The 23,903-nt window shown below is 34.1% G+C and overlaps 1 protein-coding gene across 1 annotated transcript in view; it reads left to right on the top strand.

Annotated features, from left to right (window-relative positions):
- Nucleotides 1-22,043, top strand: part of LOC149423571 (protein O-mannosyl-transferase TMTC1-like) — a 583,937-nt gene extending 561,894 nt beyond the window's left edge. Inside the window, exons 8-14 of the mRNA XM_089632018.1 lie at nt 15,825-15,989; nt 17,195-17,308; nt 18,229-18,372; nt 18,745-18,944; nt 19,307-19,463; nt 20,129-20,273; nt 20,980-22,043. Of these exons, the coding sequence (XP_089488144.1) occupies nt 15,825-15,989; nt 17,195-17,308; nt 18,229-18,372; nt 18,745-18,944; nt 19,307-19,463; nt 20,129-20,273; nt 20,980-21,570 (1,516 nt within the window). The 3' untranslated portion in view covers nt 21,571-22,043. The remainder of the gene's footprint in view (nt 1-15,824; nt 15,990-17,194; nt 17,309-18,228; nt 18,373-18,744; nt 18,945-19,306; nt 19,464-20,128; nt 20,274-20,979) is intronic.
- The last annotated feature ends 1,860 nt before the right edge of the window (nt 22,044-23,903 follow it).

The raw sequence follows: 23,903 nt of genomic DNA, 5'->3' as shown, positions 1-23,903 counted from the left end.
ACCACTTAATTACGGAAAGTGAGCGGGGAGCTTCCATACGGCCGGCGGTGGTCTGTCCCAGACAGATCGAGCTGGCACCATCAGGGCTTTGGTCCAGGAGACGGGTCCAGCGTCTCCGACAAGGTGGCTGATAAGCGGTTCTGGAGCGTATCGGGTCTATCGTTTATGTAACATTAATGGAGCGAATCCATCCATTGAGCTGATCGGCAGATTACTTGAGCGGGTGCCGTCCGGGCTTGTGATTTTATTATCCGTATCTTATTAAGAAAAATACGGCTTGTATCGCGCCACTTGAGGTGAATGCTTCATTTCCCGGAGTCCGCGGAATAACGATTTACAAGGGATCGCGTATATAAACTTCAGTAGAACATTATTTGTGATCTTCACGAACACACACACGGTCATCCATTATACGGACGTTTATTTAATAGAGCCTGCACCGACTTGGTTTTTGTAAAAAAGAACCGAATAACCCGCATCAGGAATACTGATGTACACTTTTTAATACGATCGCCCATCCAGGGTAAAAATGAATTATAATCTAATTGACTGTGCGATCATTACACGGCCGTCCCGCTCGTGTAACAATTCCAGAGTACCCAGCGAAAGGAAACGGAAACAAACAATAGACTGCCCGGCGGTCTATTTGTTGCCAGACCGTGCTCTCTATAATTTTAATCAAAATTAATGCTATGAATGGTACTTGTTCTGAAGAGGTGTTTTAAATAATTACTTTTAAATAAGACTTAACACCGCTTCATAACAAAATATTTAAATACAAGTGGGCGTGGATAATCACACGATATCGCTCGCCATATGATTCCACATGGTCGTCACAGACGAGAGATAAAATATATCAGATCTGTGAAAAATCTGTGAAAAATCTGTGTTAAATGTTTTTTCATTTACTAAAAGTATAAAATTAAAATAATAATGTTTTTTTTAATTTCCACGAACGAGAATTGAACCCGAACAACTGCTTGGTAAGCAACTATGCTGATCATTACACCACCACCTATCATAATATATACGGAAAATATGAGATTTGTGTATTTTTTTAATTTTGGAATGTTGCGTACATCGCAACCGAAATCATATTTTTTTAATAATAACACATTGATCGACAGAAACTAGATTTTTAGCCGAAACTAAATTTCGGTTTCTGTTCTAGTTTCGGCCGAAACCGAAACTTATTGAAATAAGTTAAAAAGCTCTAACCTGAAGTTAGGCAATTCGTTGTAATTTGTAAATTATTATACAATTGTATTATAATTGCCAAAGTGTACGAACACAAAGAACGCGTGTTTCGGCTTTCAGATTAGCCGGCGAGTAAGCGGCCGACTGGCGCAGGCGCGCCGACAAGAATGTTTGTATCTAAACGTGTGAGAACGCACATAGTGAAGGCAGGCTCAGATTTGTGTCCGCGCGCTGGCGCGCCGAGAAGCTTTACCGGAATGAATTCTTAATTCCTACTCGCCGGTGCGGCCGACTAGTGAAGCTTGTTTTGGAAGCTAGGGAAGCTAGTGTCAAAACATCAATAAACAAGTCTTGTCCAAATGAGCGACTTACTAATTGCTGCTGTTTTTAACAAATCGCCGATCTGGGATAAAAGAAGTTTACATAGCAACAGAAATGTTGTCGACAAGTGCTGGAAAGAAATCAGTAAGAATATGAATGAAAACGGTACGAACAAAAGTACGAACTAAGAAAATTTTATAATAACCTCAAATGTCACGAAATAAGGTATATTTAAAAAATCTTTCATTAATAAATAAAATTCATAAATTCACCATGACTTTTTCTACTACTATTAATTGGATGAATACCAATTGTTTTATTTCTTAATTTCAAGAAAGAATTCTACAAAAGTAAAAAATCTTCTTCCGACGAGCTTGACATTTTGTTAAAACTGACAGCTGCTATCAGGCTACCGCGCAAATGGCGCGGATTTAACCGGCGTTCTATGTGTCCACAACTCGGCGCCTATCTTCTCCGACGGACTCAGGCACTGAGTGCTGGTAATCTGAAAGCCGAAACACGCGTTCTTTGTGTTCGTACACTAACGCGATCCACCACATCAGGATCGCAGGTTTCAGTTTACGCTAATTTTTGACCGAAACCGAAACCGCAGCCGAAACTCGTTTATTAGCTGAAACCGAAAGTGAAACTTCGATCGGTCACTAATAATATGTGAGGGTGTGGCCTAGATTATATTTATCCAAGCGATTGTTATAATTTATATTTTCCTATTTATACTCTCCTGCAGTATCGTGCCGGGCTAAAAGCCGCACGGCGCCCCTCTCCCGCCGCCCCCTTGCGACTCACGCCACAGTCTTGCACGTATTCGGAAGTTGATATCTTCCATGTGCAGAGTTAAAATACTATTAATTGTAACCTTTATTTTGTACATGCCCACACAAATTTCTATATTGTATTCGCCGTGTGTAACAAGCTTAAAAGTTATCGCACACATATCACCCCGGCACCGGATCAGCATTACTTCAGCTTGAGCCATTCAAAATTATTTGTATGTAACTCCATACTACAACGCTACGAAATCGCCACGCCTCGGAACGAGCTAGTGAAAGGAGGGTAGGCGGTGCCGATCCGGTGCCGAGCTGATATGTGTGCGACATAGATTTCCCAATTGATAGACTTGCCCCAACTTGAAATTCAAGTATCATTTCGACGAGCTGGAGGCAGACCACATGACCATATTTTTGGCACCAGGAGAGTTCGAGAACGCTTCGAATAATTATGATTTTTGAAATGATGTGAGCCGAAGAGCTCACTTTGAAAAAACCATACCCTGCACAGAAAAGTTGAGTTCGCTAAAGTAAGACAAATATTTACAGCGGCGATATTACAAAGCGAGTTGCCTAAATACTGTCAGATTCATTTATCGACAAATCACAGAAAGAAGAGAATCACGTCGCCTCCCGCATTCCGGGGTTCCCCTTTACTAGATTTCCTCGATAAAAATATTCATATAGGGGAAGGTTGCGATGATTGGACTACCTAACTTTGTGGTCTTTTAGCTGCTCAGTCTTGGTACATAGAATAAGAGTAATTAGTTAATTAAAATAATTATTTATTCACATGATAAAAGGATAAAGGTCTATCCGCACACAACAGTGCCGGCACAGTGCCGACACGTGCCGACACGTGACGTATCCATCAGTGTCAGTGAAAAATGATATTGTGGCATACATTTTGTACGGCACTATCCGTACTCGTCAGTGACGGTGACGTTCAGTGATGTCAGTGCTGCGCCGACGCTCGCCGTGACGGGACGTGAATTTCTAGCGGACAATATTTTCACTGACACGGTCGCAGTATTTCAAGATGGACGACGAACAGTTGATTAAATTGGTCCGTGTACATTCTGCAATTTATGACCTTTCACATAGAAAATACATGGACCTTAATTTTAAATCAAACATGTGGAACAATATTGAAATACTCGAAAAACTTTGATTCATCATCTATCAGATGTTTATATAGGGTGGCGAACTCTCCTTCTTCTTCTCTTTTCCTCCACGAATTATGAACCCAATGCCTTCTTCTCACATTAATTTCTTCGTCTTCATCTAATATTAAAGCAATCGCTGCTAATTGTGATCTTGAAGCTGCGTAGAGTACCTACTAATCACTGCGCCATTCACTGCGCGTCGCCGTGTCGTGCCGTGTCGGTACTGACATGTACGAATAGCACGTCACGGTACTGTACGGTACGGAACTGTCGGTCACGTGCCGGCACTGTTGTGTGTGGATAGGCCTTAAGTCACAGAATTTTAGAACTAAGCATTACACGACAAAAGTGAAAAAAAAAATGTTGTGTTGCCTAATTTGAGTCATATAGTATAAGGTAGTGACAATATTCTTACACATCTTGCTCTTTTGGCATAAAATAAACATTTTTAAAAATACACAAAAAACATCGAAACATTATCGATGGTTAATTGTTTATTTATTAGTGAAATAATGTAAGGTATTGTAAAAATATTCATTTGGTGCTTTTTAATTCGTACATTTAAAAAAGTACTATGAAAAAAAGAATCAAGCTCTTTTTTAATGCCGGCAGACTCTTATTGAACAAAGACTTGGCACATTTATTAGACACCGAGTCATATTAGTCATTAGATATTATAATATGGGACAATGGTGACAAATTTTTCATATCCAATCAGTTTCTGCTCCTCTTTCACTTGTTCGTTTCGGCCGTCGAGTCTTCGTTTTAGTATAGCCTTAGGTACTCTATACATCCTACTTGCTGCTTTTAGAGCAACTTGGTTATGAGACAAGGTTTTCAAGGCCAAGAGCATGCTAGTTTCATCCCACTGTGCCCTGTTTCTGCCATCCTAAAAAAATCCAAAATATGGAAAACGCAAAAAAAACATTCCCACTATTGGACCGCTTCAATAGTGGAGCCACTATGGCGGTCCAACCATCGCAAATCGCTGTTCTTTTAAAAAACATTTTAATAAAATAACATAAAGACTTTTTGAGTATATTTAATAATAAATTACAACCGTAATAAATACAAAATTCAATCAAAATAATGGATTTAATATGTAAGCTGCGATGATATACTGAAAAACATAGCACTCAGGTGGAAGTCGCGAAGACACTGAGAGTAGAGAAGCAGGTCTGTAAGGGGTAGTATTTGCCTTTTGGCCTGACCTGAGAAATCAGAAAAGTTTGAATCCTGAAATAATGAAGTGGTCCATTCGTTGTGCTGGTCCATTGATCGCAACCTTCCCCGAATGTGCAAATTTTTGTCGTATTTACAACCTTTGTTATTATTCTCTCTACTGGGGTATCGAAGAATACATTTATAGGTTGTTTTAAAACAATTGTTTCTTCTTAGTATAATGTATTTGTTACAAATCCTTTTATGAGTTACTGTGAGGCAAACTTTTAAGATTGATATCAATTCGTTCTGATGTTTTTTTTTCAAACTATTTTCACTCCCAGAGTAAATTCAGAGAAATGTTTTTTTGTGCTTAAATAATTGAAAAAGTCAGTGCAGATTAATTTTAGTATATAAATCCATGAAAAACAATTGCTACAGAAAATTGCCGAAATTTAAAAATCTGATATCAATCCCGTGTAGAGCGGCGGCGCGGCACTTGAATTTAAATGTTACCATTTTTTCGGAGTAAAATCACAAAATAGGTCTGAATTGTTACTGTTACCAATGGGGGTATTAATCGCTTTATAAAAATGATGGTCCTCTATGATAAATCTCAGGTTTTATTTAGTGAAATCAGTTTAAAAACAACCAATTTTTACATTTACAATAATTCAAATGATTTTTTTCGAAATCACGATTATAGTATGTTATTATTAGTACGAAATCATATTGCCATTGATCTGCCGAATGCCGAGTGCTGTTTATATGGCTGTACGGTTCTATTTATTTAAAGAGACTTAAAAATACAGATTTAAAAAACTAACCAGCCCAAAAGACACACCAATTCTCGTATTTAAATTGGGGAGTAGTGCCAGTAAAAACAGAAAAGAAAGAATACATAAATGTAGTAGGAATAAACTTAATTATAATAAATTGACTTAATATTATTATAATTGTAACTAATATGTTTATCGTTGTTTAGGTTACACAGAGAAAAATGAGTATTGCTAATTTTTTAATAATGTTTAAATATTGAAGACAATGTTAGTGATTTCTAAACGAAAATCTGAAACAGAAAAATCAGAAAAGGAAACGGTCACATCTGGGACTCGAACCCAGGACCCTTGTCTTTCCGTGACAGTGCTCTACCAACTGAGCTAATGGGACCCTATTCCCCTCGGTCACTTTTAACTGTATCATACTCCGAATAAGAACTACTAACATTGTCTTCATTTTTTCACCGCACTGAGCGCACTTTTTTCAGAGCACTGTCACGGTAAGGTGTGAGTGAAATTTTTTTTTTGAGAATTTCGAAATCGACATAGTTGGAAAAGATGCTCCATATATTAAAAATTACAACAAAAATAATGAAAAAAATATATTCATAAAACCTGGACATCGCCAAAGCTTTATATTTTATCATTTTCCCGATTTTACCTAAGTATTTATAGCTCATGTACGCGAAATAAAACACACATAAAATTTGTATTTTATCATTTATTTTACAGATAATACATTCGTAGATTGTTAGAATGGAACAAATAGTGGAAATAAAAAAATGTACATATATTATTTACCGCATTGAAAAACTTGAAAATTACAAAAGTTACTTAGAACGGTACTGCATTTTGGTGTTAAAAATAGGCATAAGGTGTCGTGACTCTAACCTTGTTTTTATTAATCCATCTCGCCTCAAGGGTCCACAAACAACGGCTGAGGCTTCTGTTACAATTTTCACACATCTCTCTGTAGCTTGAGTGTGGCAAGGAAAATTCTTTATCATTGGTAGTATGACATCCTCAATTATCGTGTGATCGGTAATGGCTTGTAAAATTGTCTCGTCACTTACAAATTTGGTTAGTGGTGGCTCGATTATATTTTCCCACTTTATAAAATCAATATAATCATCTGCTGAAAAATCAAAAACAGGCACTTAGAAGGTACGAATAAAGTATGATTGCATTTTCATTTGCCGAGCTTTCAATATTCTTCTCAACGCCAACACTCTTACGTATTTTCGGTTGTCGTTTAACATGGCTAACAATCATTGATGGTATAATACATATGAATTAAAATATGGTATAATACATCATTGATTGTTAGCCATGTTAAACGACAACCGAAAATACGTAAGAGAGTTGGCGTTGAGAAGAATATTGAAAGCTCGGCAAATGAAAATGCAATCAGACTTTATTCGTACCTTCAAAGTGCCTGATTCTATGCTAACAATATATTTTCATGATGCCCAAAAAAGCCATTACGCTGGATTACTGGATCAATAATATCTTTTAAATCACTGGGCAAATACCGTGAAAGCACTATTGTTTCGTGTAAATGCCTTGCACCGGAAAGACATAATGGTTTAGTCTTAATGTTGAACCACATAGGTGCGTAAACTATTAATACAAATGTCGTTAAAGTTACCATATTTTTTTATGGTTTTAGGGTAGAAATGTAAAGCCGAAGAATCCGATTCGCTGTAGTGAGCCACCTGGATTGTACAATTTTACCGGGATTTGTTTTTGATAAATTTTCATTGCAGAATCCGGAGTCAATAGTTTTACACATTTTCAGTAGATACAGCTGATCATACTGTGTATTTGTCATACTTGGTAATGAACATTGAATGATTTTAAATTTCACGACAGGAAGTTGTTCACACTTATTTAAAGATTTACCAATAATTCCAGTGAAACTTTGCTGTCCAGTCGTGGTTCCGTCGATGTTCTCAAAGAGATGTCGCAAAATGAGTTCGTTTGCTTGTAATTGACAGACAATCCACTGTAAAGGCCGTTTCAGATGTGATTCAAGGCGCCGAATAACACTTCCTTTGTACCCCGTATTAACTGCAGTTCCGTCGTATCCAATTGCAACAATTTTTTCCAAAGCAATATCTTTCGAAGACAGTAATGAAATAATTCCATTACTTATTGCTTCAGATTTTCCGGTTTTTAATGAAAAATGTCCCATGTACTCGCTACCTGGTTCTTTTACTAAACTAACGTGTTCTTCAATTATTACTGTTAGCCGGTTGTCCTCCATGCTTAAAGTTTTGTCCTTCCGTCCGTCGAAGTATAAACCAAATTGATTGGAATCAATTACTAACGACTTACTAGTAAGGGCAGTTCTTTTCTTCATTCGAGCTCGGCGAATTTTACTCCTATACACAACGCGAGATGTATCGTTCTGTGAAATTAAGCCAACATCTTGTAATACAGCGAAAACAATTGCAGCTCCTGCTCGATCTGAAATACAATATCTGTCTAATGTTCTGGCCACAACAGGGAAGTCTTTCACCTCATGGTGAGAATTATTTGGTTGTGCTTCACTTTGCACTATTTCTTGAGGAATTGAAGACGAAGCACATTTTTTTGAGAGTCTAAAGTTTAAACTACAAGAAGGAATAGCGTCAGTACCCCGATCTACTAGATAATGTCTAGCGGATCGGAAACTTCGCCAAGATGATACGCGATACACTTCACCCTGTTTGATACGCGTTTGGGGTAGAAGGATTCGTTGCTGTGTGGGAATAGTTTAACTGTTCCTACAGTCCTACTTTATAATTATATTATAAAATAATAATGTAATTATATCATAGGTAATAAATAAACACTCAATTTTTTTTTACATAATTATAAGCATTTCTAAGAATCGGGAGAACATTATTGGTGTTTTCAGTGTTTTTATCAAAAATTCAAAGTGGTGGCGATGTCGTAATTATAAATAAATATTTTTTATATTTTTTATTTAAGATAAGTACATAACGGAGCACCAATCCCGCGTATGCCGAATCGTATATTACGAAAAAAAAATTCTCCATACTAGAACGCTCCACCTTACTGTCACGGAAAGACAAGGGTCCTGGGTTCGAGTCCCAGATGTGACCGTTTCCTTTTCTGATTTTTCTGTTTCAGATTTTTGTTTAGAAATCACTAACATTGTCTTCAATATTTAAATATTACAATTTGAGGTTTTACTCAATAAAGTTATTCCGAAAAATAAAAATATTCATTCTAGACTTGCAGGAAAGTCAACAGATGTCGCACATTAAAAATAAAAAAATAAGATAGGTTTATCTAAAAAGACGCTGTCTGGATTGCATTTAGTTCGGTTTGAATCTTGCGATCATACATAAAGATAGTTACCAATAAAAAAAATGTGCGGTGAAAAAATGAAGACAATGTTAGTAGTTCTTTTTCGAAGTATGATACAGTTAAAAGTGACCGAGGGGAATAGGGTCCCATTAGCTCAGTTGGTAGAGCACTGTCACGGAAAGACAAGGGTCCTGGGTTCGAGTCCCAGATGTGACCGTTTCCTTTTCTGATTTTTCTGTTTCAGATTTTCGTTTAGAAATCACTAACATTGTCTTCAATATTTAAATATTACAATTTGAGGTTTTACTCAATAAAGTTATTCCGAAAAATAAAAAAATAAAAATTTTAATAATGTCTTCAAATTATTTATAATCCGGATAAACTTTTATTATCACGATGTCCGAAAACATAATTTGAAGAGATTCCTAATAAATTAGCAAAACCGATTCATTTTTCTCTGTTTAGTAGTTCCTGTCAATCAGATTTCGTTGCGTACAGTAATGAGGATGCAGTAGATTATTATTTTTATAAACATATGCATAATTCTGGTTCTGGAATCTGGAATTCTATATTTCATTAAACGGGTCAGCAAGATATCTCTCGTCTTCATATAGATATGTAGGTATATTATGAAGAAATTTATAAATCGTGACATTTATACCTATTATATTTGGCATTTTTACATGTTGTAATTCATTTTAGTGGTCGCTACGCCGCACAGTGGACGGAATGAAGAAAAAACACGAATTAATTGTTTGGTGGCTAAATATTAGTGCAATATTTTTTTTAATCTTATTAATGAATTATAACTATTTTTAAGTAAAAATATTAATTTATTATTATAAATGGCTTTTTCTCCATTTCGTCATTAATTGTAGTGAAAAATTCTTAATGTTTTAGTAAAATGTAGGGCTCAAAATGTTAGAACCTGCCGCTATGCGGTATTTTTGTGTTACGTAATTAATTAAAAACTATTTTAATTTCGCAGAAGTGGCATTTAATATACCCCGTTTTTTTAATGCCTCGAATAATTCTCTCCGGAGAATGCATATAGGCCTTCCTGAAAATAACAAAATTGTTCAAGGAAGGACAAAAGATGATCACAATTTATATATGACATTAAAGGTGAGACTTCAGTCTACAATACTTATATATTCATAAATGGGAACAAACGATGTTTTGTTTCTAAATGCTAATTGAAATATGCATTTTAACAGCAAAAAAATTCAAAAATAGTGTAAAATTAGATGTTAGTTCAAATCTCACACACATGATATATTGATATATAGTTTTGTAAATTAAATTAAGAATACCTTGAGGAATGTCAGCCATAAGAAACTTTTGTAAATATATCCAAAAGTCACTTATTACACAACCGTCTCTGCTCACCCGTAGGAATGAACTGAAAAACGCGATGCCGAACATTCAACATACGACACACTTTGCAGCGTTGCCAAACTTCCATCAAGCCCTATTGACATATTTAAATTAACACATAAAATGCAGAAACTATTGTACTACACTAAAAAAATATAAATATTAAAAAAATTAACGTATGCAAAAACCACTTAATTCGCGTTTTTTTCCATTCCGTCCAAAGTGCGCCGTACTAGGTTCATGCCCATTTCATGATCGTCCTAAATAAGTTTGAGATGTATAGAAATATTTACGAATTATTTCAGTCCTTTCAATGTTCTTCTTCTGTATCGCCCGTCATTACATGATACGTAATTTATATTGTTTCTTTTATGATTCACAAGTAGTCAAGAAATGGTAGCATTTCCCTGAAAGATACTTCAAGTCATTTCTTATAGTTGGACGGTTGAAAAGGTTTGTGCTTCTGAACCACAATATGTATCCGAGTGGCTCCGAGCGATTTTTTTCAGGAAGCTAGTAGCAATTCCGGGATCCGTACCCCTTGCAATATTAAACGAGAATAAAGGAATGGGATATAACTCTCGTTCACCTTCTTTGCTTCTTTCAAATGTTCTGCAAGTCTTTTCAGCCAAGCTCATGTTCATTTTTATATTACTTAACTGTGAGTTCAAAAAGCGAACCGACAAAATAAACCAACCTAAAACATATAGTATTGTACGTACGTGCGACAGATATGGGAATGAATTCTTGAACAGATTCAGACATGGAACATGGAACATGGAAGACGATTTTGTTCGTGGTGTATCGGAAAATCGATAGATTTATTATAAAACCCAAAATTTTCGATCGTTAGTGAAATATTAAGTTATCGAAGAAAGCTAACACTTTGTGGCTTGATATTATATAAATGAAGAAAAAAAATACTTTGTATAAAACCACTTTATTGAGTTACATAGGTCGACCGGTTTCGGTTGAACTCAACCTTCTTCAGGACAATGGAAATATTAACTAAATTAAATACATCAAATATAATGCCCTATCAACTATCAATATTAATAGTAAATTAACTACCCAATGGCGTAGTATTTTGTACATAAGTAAATTCTCTTCCCTTTGCACGTCTAAACTTCCTTTAGAAATGAGGCCGGCCTTCCATACTAATAATAACGTAGCCAAAGTTTTAACTATTTGTAAAGAGAAAATAAAAGAACATTTAGGAGCATTGGAAATATCCGAATAGAATAAAAATAATAATAATTGCACACTTTTAAATAAACAGTTAGAATTAACCGACAGTCCAATTTTAAAGTTGTTCCCTTTTCCCTGGGTAACCCCCACCCTTCCCCTACCCCTCTACCTACCCCTCCAGCAGCCTGTATTTGATGCTCTCTCCCTATAGCACATACGTTCTCTTTTCCTTTTGTTTACCTTGTAATTGTCCTTTGTATTTAATAAAGTTTATATTTCCATTGTCCTGAAGAAGGTTGAGTGCAACCGAAACCGGTCGACCTATATAACTCAATAAAGTGGTTTTACACAAAGTAAGAAATGTTAAGTGCTCGTTTCTTTATCAATATTTGGAGAATTTAATATTATTGTGCCTAATGTAAAGCTTTAGCCGGCTTCACCCATGTCTCGACACTAATACGAATAAATTTGTATTTCAAAGCTTCGTATCTCAGGATGTGCTGGCTCATCTGTTTTTGCAGACCTGGAATTTTCAAATGGAAAAAAGTACAAATTTCTTGAAGCTGACCCAAAGCCCAACCCACCGTTCGAGATTTTTTGCTCTATAAAATAGTTTCAATTGCTTATAAATACAAAACACATCTCCACAAAACCTTGTGAATTCAAAGAATCAAACCAGTCAGTTCACAAAAATGTGAGGTATATAGTCATACACTATAGACATACGCCATCAAACCTTAAAAGCCAGTTTCATCATAAAGTTAGCTACATAGAGCAGATTCGTGTGGATGCTACGCACTCGTCCACTATCTAATATTTACTATCTGATACGCTCATGGCGTTGCCACTATCACCCTAGTGATACTATATCTAGACATTTTATTTAATCCCAGGGATTAATTCAAATCATCTCATAAATAAATTCATGATCATGCCTAGTCCTAAGCAAGCACCCACTAAGAAAATAATATAAGAATAAATTATGTACCCGTGGAATGATTGTTATTCAGAATTCAGTGGGAGTTTCATTAATTTTTAAATCCTTTTATATTATTGTCGGTTTATACGGCATAATACTTGGAAGCAAATAAGTGCCTTTTTAGATAAATCCTGCCTCAATGTGGTATTATAAAAATTTACCTAAGTATCTCGGTATTTAAATCGACAAAGTTTATGTAAAGAAAATGTTTACGAGAAGGATAGAATAATTATATATATATTCGATTTTATTAAGCGGAAAAGGTTTTCATTACGTTTTACCATTTTAATCCGTAGTTTATGCAGACTCTTATTGTGAATAAATACATACTAAGTTGGGCTTTTCTTTTGCGCATTACCTTTTATTAGGATATTTTAATTATTTACCAAAAATCCCTCTTTTTATCTTATTTTTATCAAAAGGTGTGAAGTTCGTTGAATTTCTAATCTAGTATTTAAGGAAAAAAATCGTCCAAAGCAGTATTTTTGTCGTTCAAAGCTCAAAGTTTATAGCTATGTTATTATTCTGCTTCTTGCTTCGGTGCTTCTTTTGATTATGTTTGTAAAAACTGTTTACAATCCAAACATACGTTAAAGAAAATATATGTGTATGTATTTACAAATATTTAACTTTGGACCTCTTTAAATAATGTTTATTTATTTATAATGGGTTTTTTACAAACGATCTTACTTACGTGAGAACAATCCAGTTATAATAAATGTACCTATAATTTAAACATATCATTGCACAAAGAATATAGTAATGAATAGTATGCTCACCTATAATTGCAATCATGTATATGTAGCTGTTCATTACTGTTATAATTATGTGACGTATTTTGTTGGCGAGCCAATAAATAACAAATCTACACAAATACATAAAGCGCTATTTATTTAGAAAACATTTAAGTTCTAAAGCACATCCTCCAACGCTTAATTCGACTGGGTTTTAACGTTCAGTTTTCAAAATTTTGACTTGGGCTCAAAAGAATGCGAGAATTTAACAGAAATGAAGAGGTGTTTAAATTAGAAAATGTTGGGAAATTAATTTCATAGATATTGCTAACTACCTAAATATGTTATAAAATTGTTTAAATGCATAAATAGGTGCTGCTGCTGGCTTTAAAATATAGCCTTATCAGGGATATAATAATGCACCAGGAATATGCTGTAATCATAAACAGCATAATGTATATGGTGACTTCTCCGTAAAAAAGATAGAAATAAGCGCGCACAAATTCTTACCAGAGAAGACCGTTGCCAATTGTAATTACAATAATAACTAGCTGACGTGTACCTGGCGTTGCTCGACTTTTCTCCATTTTCTATAAATATAATATGCATGAATTATATAGCATGTACACAGACATAGGAATTAATAGACGAGAAGATAATGGCGAGGGGTAAAATCAACTGTTGAAGAACGAAGGGAGTGAAGCTGACTGTGATTCGTCAATAAATCAATCTGACAGTAAATAGGCATCTCGCATTATAATATCACCATTTACTTCTTAAAAGTAAAATCTGCTTTTGAATGAATAGACATTTTTACATGGGAGCGCAAATTACTCGCCACGTTATGAACTAATTTGCGAAGTCCAAATTCGGCAAAGTAAATTTCTTCTGTTTGCAGAGTCGTAGTTAGTTTCAGAGTATTTAGTTAAGACACTTTTACAAATGTTTCATAATTTACTTACCCCAGTAAACAACGATGAGCACACTTGAGAATCGCTACATTGTGATGTGATAGTATATGTTTCTAAAACTGATCCATATAATACGGTGTGAATAAGCTTAAAATAGAGTAAAATAATGCTTACTTATGGAATGTAATACGATAATTGGGTTTATTCTCTTTTTCACATCTATTTTTACAAGTTTTCATATCACAAGTCAACATTTTGCCGTGTTATTTTGTAAAATGAACCGATGATGCCTCGACCATAGTTCGCACAAGAATGATGACGTCACGTTTTCAAATTTCACTTGAGGCCATACGCGAGCCCAGCCGGCTCCAATGGAACCGGTATGGGGAGTGGGGATAATACGCTTTTAATCACTTAGGGCAGGTCTACTAATATTCATGTCTATGAGCATGTACCTTCCGGAAGAAATTGTCCAAATGATAGTAAAAACCCTATCAAAATCCATTGCGTAGTTTAGAAGAACCAAGCGCACAAACAGACAGACGCGGATAGCTACTTTATTTTAGTACTAGCTGACGTGTACCAACTTTGGTTGGGGACTTAACTTACTTTGGGGTAAAATTTTGAGGTTGTGATGATCTCATAATGTTTAGCCAGCTTTAGCAATGTAAGCGCCCGAAATTATATTTTTTTCATCTTAATTACAAAACATCGATTTTTCTCTACTTTCTATATTTAATATGTATGTTTTATATATATAAACCTTCCGGAAGAAATTCTCTGAATGATCTCAGACGTGGATAGTGACTTTGTTTTATAATATTTAGAGATTACAGATAACATGATAGTTATGTTTGAACGAGAGATATATTTTTTCAGCAAGTTGAAGTTTTTTTGTTATTTGTTTTTGGGGTATTATGCCGTGTTGCGCTAACTCCTTCTTTAGCATAGTATTCATACTAGAGTAGTATTCATACTTGAGCATACTATTCATTACTAATTGGCTAAAGAAGGAGTTAGCGCAACACGGCATAATACCCCAAAAACAAATAACAAAAAAACTTTTGGCCGTGAAAATCTTAAATCATATTTAAGTTGAAGTTTGTTACGAGGTTGAAGAATGTTTTGTAAATATTCTTTGTATTGCATTTGTATTAGATAAAAAATAAGATACATAAACATAATGCAGAATTCGAGCACTCTTTTGGAAAATGACAATTTATTCAAAGGAATACCTACATTATTTATGGTAAAATTCTATAATCCCGCTTCAATCTTAATATGCACAATTTATTTGAATATCACTTCGTTTCAACTTAATTAGAACAAGAAAAAAATATTTACGTCGGAGGACATGGAAAACCACACAAGAAATATGTTATATGTTCTTATGTTTGCTATTTAAATAATCTGTTCGTGTTTAGGTTCAAACAAAAAATCTTCCTGCAAACGTCGCATCATACTAAAAAGATCAATCATAGCATCTGATGGCGTCAAAACACGGGAAATTTTGAACTCTTGATTGAAAACAATTGAAACCATCCCGCCGTACATAGTTATTTTTTGTTTCTTGTAGTAATTAGCTTGAAATGAAGTGTCATTTCAGTAATTTATTTAGAATTCTAATTTTACCTAATTTTTTAACAGGAAACACTTTTACCGCGGTGAAAGTATCTCTAATTCAAAATCAGATTAATTTCTAAACCAAATAAGGTTTTTTTTTTTTGTATTAGGCAATTCACCCTAAAATCCAAATAAGGTTCACCTTAGCATAATCACACTAACTTGTAAGTACCGGTTAGGATGGGTTGAGAATTTTTGTAACTCTTTGTTCTGTTTTTCTTATGGATCCATATTTTGTTTGTTATGTGTTATCCTTAACTGTAATGTTGTTGTGTATTGCAGTGTGGGAGGCGTGCTGGTGGTTACAATAGGTGCGCGCGCGGTGTGGTGGCGCGGGCGTGGTGCGCGCGTTTTGGTATGCGCGGGACTGCTCGTGCTGCTGGTGGGCAGTGCCGCGCGCACGCTGCAGCGAAACCGGGACTGGAAGTCCAGAGAGACACTTCTCAGGTACAACCTAAACATAATTTTTAAAAGATTAATAACATTTTAATAAGATTTTAGTAATGTGATGATTGAGTTTTTGAACTGTAACACGAGAATTGTAACTTGAAAAGAGGCACTGAAAAACTGAGACACGATAACCTGTGACGTGAAAAAACATTGGTTACCAGCGGTTGCATTGGTTGGAAGCAATATCGGCCGAGCAAAAAGCCACCATTATGCAACCACGTTTATAATTTGTTGATACAATTAACGAGAGTCTACTGTTAACAGTTGCAATCCCGTTTTTAACCGGATTACTAATAATTTGAAGAAATTCTTAATAAATTAGCAATTCTCATTTTTCTCCATGCTATTAAATTATTCACTAATTAAAGGTTTTATGTACCACCATTGTAAATGGTTATTTTCTGAGCGTAGCGAAGACCTGCTTTGACACGACCATTTTACATTTCGAATGTCTGTAAATTTGCTTGGGTTTTCCGTGGAGTCGGGACATGAATGGGCCCTCCTGGGTGCCTCCTGACCCTAAAAGCAATATTTAAAGGCTCCCAAAGTCAACCGAACAAATTACAAAAAAGTTGGCTTTCCAACACCTACGTTTGGTAATAATTATTTAGCAAGTATTATGAGTATTCTACCGAATATGTCTACCTACCTCTGTTCTCAGATTTTAAAATAAAAAAATATTTTGTACTTAAAAGGGGCAAGGATTTTTTTCTAAATACCTTTATTTTTCCCATTTTTTACACTAAGTACATACAATTTTATAAAAAATCTATAAGAATAATGGTAACCCACTAAGGCGCAGCCTTTGCGTGGGTAATATATTTAAATACAACATATTATTGTACCTACAAAGAAACAAACTGTGGGCATATAAAACAAAAACAAGATTACAATTGTCTAAGCGGTTTGTATAAAAACTGTTTACAATTATAGTGTATATTGAAATTATAAGTGTTTAGTTTGTGAGAAACTTAAAGTGATGCATATTAAATAAAAATAGTTTCAACTGCTGTATTGAAAAGCCATAATTTTACCTCTTTTAAATATTGAGGATGTTTAGTTATCAGTTGAATATTTTTCGGTAAAAGATTGAAAGGCCCTGAGGGAAATTATTATTTACAGGCCTCTTATGTAGCGCTAACATAAAAAAATATTTATGAAAGATTTAGCCCTAACGTGTGCGTGGGTGTTTTTGATTCCAGGTCCGGATTGGCCGCTCTGCCCCACAATGCCAAGATGCACTACAACTACGCCAACTTTCTGAGGGACTCTAATCAACCTGATAATGCAGTTACCCACTACAACGAAGCCTTAAGGTATTACAGATTGTAACTGAATAGTAAATTTCGAACTCTGAGTTTGTGCGGTTCTAAACACATGGTGTCCGGAAACTCATTATACAAGCGGGAAACTGGTAAATCACAAAGAGATTCCAAAAAAACTTTACTTTCTCCATTTGAACTATATGATTTTTTTTAATTTACTCTTTTCCTTTGTTTGGCAACTAAAGGGTTAAAACACACCTGGGTTTACGCTTCGACGCATTTCACAAAAAACAGACCACAGACCACTAAGGGACCGATTTTTTTTATGTACCTAATATTTATATAATTATTTTAAGGTAATATGGTTAAAAACGGGACTGCAGGCCTTTAACGAATGAAGTGACAAGTTTCCTAATAAACCATCTGTAAAACACAAATGTGTTATGGCGATGTCGGAACACGTGTTCATAAAAAAAAACTAATATTTTCGCATTTCGTCATTGTGTACTATCAGGACAAACACATGTGCATGATCGCGTGTTTCGATATATTCTAAATGTACTAAAAGATTATTAGGAAACGGCATACTATCCCATTTTTAACAGGATTTTAATAAATCAGCAATACTCATTTCTCTCCGTGCAGCTCCTCGAAATGATACCCAGATTTCATGTTAGGGCAACTCTATCAATTTGGATGTCTATGTCTACAGTGTAACAATAAAATAAAATTATTTAATTTCTTATACATAACAAACATTACTTTTTGGTGCATAATATAAGAAATGAGTTATTTTACAAATTCAAAAATTCAGATTGTATTCGGTATTCAGACTGTATTCAGCATTCAGACTGTATTTAGCATTTCCACAAAATGAGAACAGGAGTTTTTTGTAAATGAACATATTTCCAAAGAATATTATTTGTATTTCTAATGATGTGGTAACTAATATTTTTTATTTGTCTTTGTAGGTTATGGCCGAGCTATGCAAGTGCCCACAATAATTTGGGAACATTGATAGTAGAAACTACTAAAGCTGAGAAACACTTTTTGGCAGCTATCCGATACTCCCGTGACCATGTGAACGCGCATTATAATCTGGGAAAGTTATACAGGTAACTTTTAAAATAAAACTTACTTGAAATCTGTTGGAGAATTTATAATAATACTGTGTATGCCAGTTTTCGGATACAAAAAAACGTTTAGTATTCATTATGAAAACATTGTATTTCATGTTTTATATCCTACATAGAGTCCTACGTGAAGAACCGTTACTGTATTCACCATATCGCTTTCATCAATATTGGGAAACACATTCATAATCCCACTGGATCCATACAGTTGAAACTTTTGTCACATCATTACATTAAAATGTTGTAGAATGGGACCAATTCACAGACACAGTACTAAAAGAAAAAATGTATCTTCTCCAATCTCTGTTTGTTTTACTTACATGCTTTCAATTTCAATCTAATGTTTTTTTCCAGGAGCGACAACCGGACAGCAGAATCTCTGCACATGCTAGAGAGGTGTGTGACTCTGGATCCAAAATTTGTGCTGGCGTATTTGGAATTGGTAACCCTGAAGTCGGAACCTCTGAAAGGTCCTTTGCTGAAGAAAGTGATTTCCCTGGAGCCAAACAACTGGGAGCACTACGCTAGATTTGCTCACTGGCTTGAAAATAATGGTAAATACAAAGTATACGGTACATCGTTTTTGAGTTATTTGATCACATCTAAAGTGGTAGATACTCTATTGCCCTGGTCAAAGACCACCATTCTGAATCTATTTTATTGGAATGTCGTCAGTCGTATTTCGTGACCAGATCCGATTAGGTACCTACTTCCCTACCTTCCTCCCCATCTACTTCCCTTCCACACTCTTTTCAGTCAAAAAACTAAACCATCGTCCCACTAGGTGGAGTATTCACATAAAAAAATATTTTATGATAAATTTACATTCTTTCCTTTCAATATATTAAGTATGCTCCCACAAATAATATTATGTGTGTATTTTCTACATATGTATGTATAATGTCTCTACTTTCAGCCTATCGAATGGAAGCTCTGAAGATATACCTGATAGCACTGGGGGTCAGCGAAAAGAAATCAACCCAGGATAAAGGAGACATAGTTTCACTTCGAGGAGCTTGCCTTCTTCTGAGGTCCTTTGGACAGAGATCCAGAATTCTTCAACTTGTTACAAGGTAATTACAAATTCTTAGGTTTATGGCACTTACTAAAATCAAAATGTAATATGAATCTAAGACCCTATGTACATTTATATGCAATTTTTTATCATAACAGAAATGAATCAATTATAAAACTATGCATTCGTTTTAGTTCTTAATTGTAAATAAAAAGTTAAGGAACGGTTGCGCGCCCTTTTTCATACTAAACTTATATTTGGATTTGAAGCCAAAATACACAAATATCTGAATAATTATTTTTTAATCAATGGATGTAGCAAAAATCTAGAACCTTTATGTGCTACTTTATTTATTTGTGTTTCTAATTATAAAATATGGGAAATTAAAGAAATGGATTTTTCAACATTTTAGAGACAAATTTTGCAATTATTTATGATTTAATTGTAATTACTAATGATTTGTAAGATGTTTCGATGATTTCAAACGCATTTAAGATTCTTACGGCTAAAAATATTATAATGATTTATTTTTAGGGTATTAAGCCCGTTCTCTCCTTTTTGCCAAATTTTTGGACACTGCAGTGTTCACCATCTGCTCCCGGCGAGGGACACATAACATTATCCCATAAATCTATCTTCTATGACGTGATTTGAAATGTCAATATGGCCTTCTCCCAATATCTATTATATTTATAATCTTATTTGCTTATTGTATCGTTCAAGGTGGCACGTGGGCAAGCGTTGGGGAGGAGCCGTCCACTACGCCCGGGATGTTTACCTTCACCAATGGAAACTCCGACAAGAACTCAGCAACCGTGCCAATTTCTATTTGCCACAACCACTCTCAGAAGAAGACAGTTCGAATTTGGTTAGTCCCTATATAAAGTCATTTGCAGTTTTTGTTGATTCTTAATTTTTTTTGTTTTTAGTATGAGGCTTAGACCCTTCTTCATTTGGTTTGCTGAATCTTATTTCAGTGTTTCAATTTGAGTGGTGGTTATCTTATGCTGGTTAGTGGTTAAAAACTAAACATCAGAAATATTTTTGTTTTTCCATCTATGAATTAAATTTTTCCCTATTTATTTTAAATGAGTTCACTATTTTGTCAATAGATGGCAATAATATAATTTTAGAGTTAAATATTTAAGTGCCTACGGACGATGGATTGCATAGTAAATTGTCTTTGGGTTTGAGGAAAACATGTGGGAAGGGATTGAACAATAGACTTGATCTATGGATAGGGCGTTAGGACTGCCGAGCCTTTCGACACGGTGGCATTTGTTAGTACTCAGGGCAAACAAACTATAAACATTGCTGTGTAATAATATTGATTTTGAAGCTTTACTTTTGTTTACTGCCATCTATGATTCCAATTACACACTACGAACTTTCAAATAGTTAACTTATTTGTCAATAGATGGCAAAAATAAAATGCTTAAAAGACTTATTTATTTAAAACTGCAGTAAATTTATAATTTTGGGTTGATTTAAATAGTTTTGAAAAAGTTAAAAACTATGACAATTTGAATAAGAGCTTAGGTACATGTAATAATAATTTCGTATTTAATTTTCAGCGTGGAAGAACCTGCTTGGATCACTCTATCCTCGATCAATCTTCTGTCCCAAGAAACAACAATGAATACACCATCAATCCTCATACACACTCCAATACACACAAACACCTGAATGCATTTCAGAAACCAGTAAATAACAAGGACTCGGTAGGTCAAGTAGATAATGCACATTCCAAATTTAATACTGATCAACAGAAACATGGTGTATCTAACGCAAGCTCACCAAACATACTTAATGGATTCACGAATATAACAGATGCCAGGAAAAACGATTCAAATTATCAAAGAAATATGGAGGCGTTGAATGACGGTGATAAGTATGTCATAAACAGTGTTAATTTAAACAGTTCGGTGACAATGGATCCACACGAATCATTGCTGCGATGCAACAAGTCTGACTTGCAGAGAGTCAACCTGAAGAGAGGAAGGTGCTTCTATGCCATTCGTTTAGGAAACATGCTGAAGTTGTGTAGAAAGGTAAAGTGCAGATCGAGCTCCAAAAGATCCAAGCATCTCAAGAGTGGGGATTACAACACCAATGGAGATGCCGTGACCCCTTGGCTCATTCAGCACTTTGTCGACGCTTTGTAGGGTTTGCTTCAAATTGGTTTGTGTCTTTACTTAATAAACACATTCAAAAGTATTCATAATGTCCTTTGTTGATAGACTATTTTGGAATGCGGTATTATCATAAATGTAAATCTTAAACACTTACATTCAACACAATAATTAAAGAGAATAATATATTTTTCTGCTGATAAGCTAAGCTAAAATTATGACATTGAACAATAGGTTCCTAGATGTTAAAGACTTATTGGTTTCGTTAGACTTAGAGGTGATAACTAGCGTTCATTTTAATAATTTGTAAATATAAAAATAAAAAACATGTGTATATAAATTAATAAAGACTTTTCAGTATGTTTATGATAAGGTTTGTGAATATACAAAGTATGTTTTTTATAAAATATGTATTCGTATGTGTATTTGAACAATATATATTTTATTACATTCTAAGCTTAAGATTGATACATTACATATTCTTATTAGTACAATTTCTTTCCGCAGTTGCATAGTTTTTTTTTTTTTTATTTAAAGTAGTTAAAAAGCACTGTATAATTTTTAGTAGATAAAAATATGTTGCCAAATTCACTTAAATGATTATTTTGTAATATTAGGCACATTTAAATTCTTACCTTTAAATTAATACTTCTTATTTTACAAAGATCTTTTTTTATACCACACCAAGCTAAAGTTTTGTTTACAGAAAGACATGCCATATTTATAAACTATACATATAGGTGTCACAACTGAATCATAAGATTTTTGCTAAACTTGTACAAATAGTATGTTATTTTTGTTTCTGATACACTCACCGATATTATTTAGTAATTAGTGGTTAATTATTAACATTGTGATAATAAAGCCAAATAATTACCATATAGTTAGATTAATAAAAACACTTTAATTATTATTGTTTGACATGGTTCCATGATAACTCAACACAGTGACTATTCAACACATCTTTAAAAAGTTATATAAAGTCATTAAAAACGATGAAAAAAAAAATTAAACCTAACCTAACCTAACCTACTTAACCCAGTGAATAAAGTTATTGTTTCATCACTTTCCCTGACTTTATATAACTTTTTAAAGATGTGATTAATTATCATTTTGATGATTTATCCGGTCACCGTTTGACATTACCTTTCACAGCGAATCAAGTTTCTACTGATTGTACGGGAATTGATTCATAATTATAATCAAAGTATTAGTTTTCACTACAATTCTTGAGTAAGTAGAATTGATGATTCTTGAAACGTCTCGAGAAAAGCTTAAAAAATTAAATACACAAATTTTGGTTTATTTTGAAAAAATGCTTATAGAAATCTTTTATTTTAATATTTGATGAAAATTTGGTCTGTATTGTTTCCATCCTATTTTTTATCCATTTAAACTACTTAATAAGACTTTGTATATATTATATTCAAGGGTTTACCGAACGAAGAACAATAATCGTTATTTTTAATATAGGGGAAACATTAACTCTTGACCAAAATCAGCTTTTGGGGTGAAAAATAAGTGTTAACAATGTTAATGTTTTAATCCTAAAGGGTTTCTTAACATTTCTACACTATATTGAGCAACATTTTATTAGGTACTTTGTTTTATTTAATAAACAGTTATATTATCATAACCAAGTGTAAACAGAACTTACCGTGTATCTGATTAGGAATATAATTATATTATCATAATCCTCGCTGAAATTATTTCGTTACACAAATGTAAAATTAATAAAGGAATCACAATTTTTCATCTGTTGTTTTATTTCACGTAGGTAGATATTTTATTTATTTGTTTGGATATTATTTCACAAAATAAAAAAAGGTTAATTTCTCGTGAATGCTGGATACGCTCAGTACCACTCTGATTTAGAGTTTTGGTTCTGACAACCTTTTAGAATCGAAACGCAGCTTGAAATGGCTTTAGTATTCAAGTTCTTCCCAGCCAAGCTCTTTCACATCTTCTTCTCCTTCGAAATTCCTTCAGACTCTCAACAAACCCCAATACGAGCGTGCGATAATCGCGGTGGTTCCGTGCAGAATACCTATAATAATAGCATTAAAAAATAATTATTTTTTGCAATGTTGTGGGTACTAGGTAAAAGATAATCTGTTAAATATGATTCTGCAATATACCTCCAGTCTTGCGAGAATTGAGAATTTATGAGGCATCATGCTTCTTTTACCTCTTACAAGTTCTTATTCTCCTGGTATAGTAAAGTGCTAAAGGTGGCATTAATAATTATTCAAATAAATTATTCATTCTTTTTCACTTACCTCTCCAGCCGTCTGTGGTATATTTAGTAGTTATTTGGCATTTATTCTTTTTTGAGTAATAATAATTATATATTATAATAACAACAT

The sequence above is a fragment of the Hesperophylax consimilis genome, chromosome 5 (assembly GCF_061612785.1).
Source record: "Hesperophylax consimilis isolate HC1 chromosome 5, BYU_Hcon_1.0, whole genome shotgun sequence".
NCBI classification, from domain to species: domain Eukaryota; kingdom Metazoa; phylum Arthropoda; class Insecta; order Trichoptera; family Limnephilidae; genus Hesperophylax; species Hesperophylax consimilis.
This window is presented reverse-complemented; position numbering and strand designations above follow the sequence as displayed.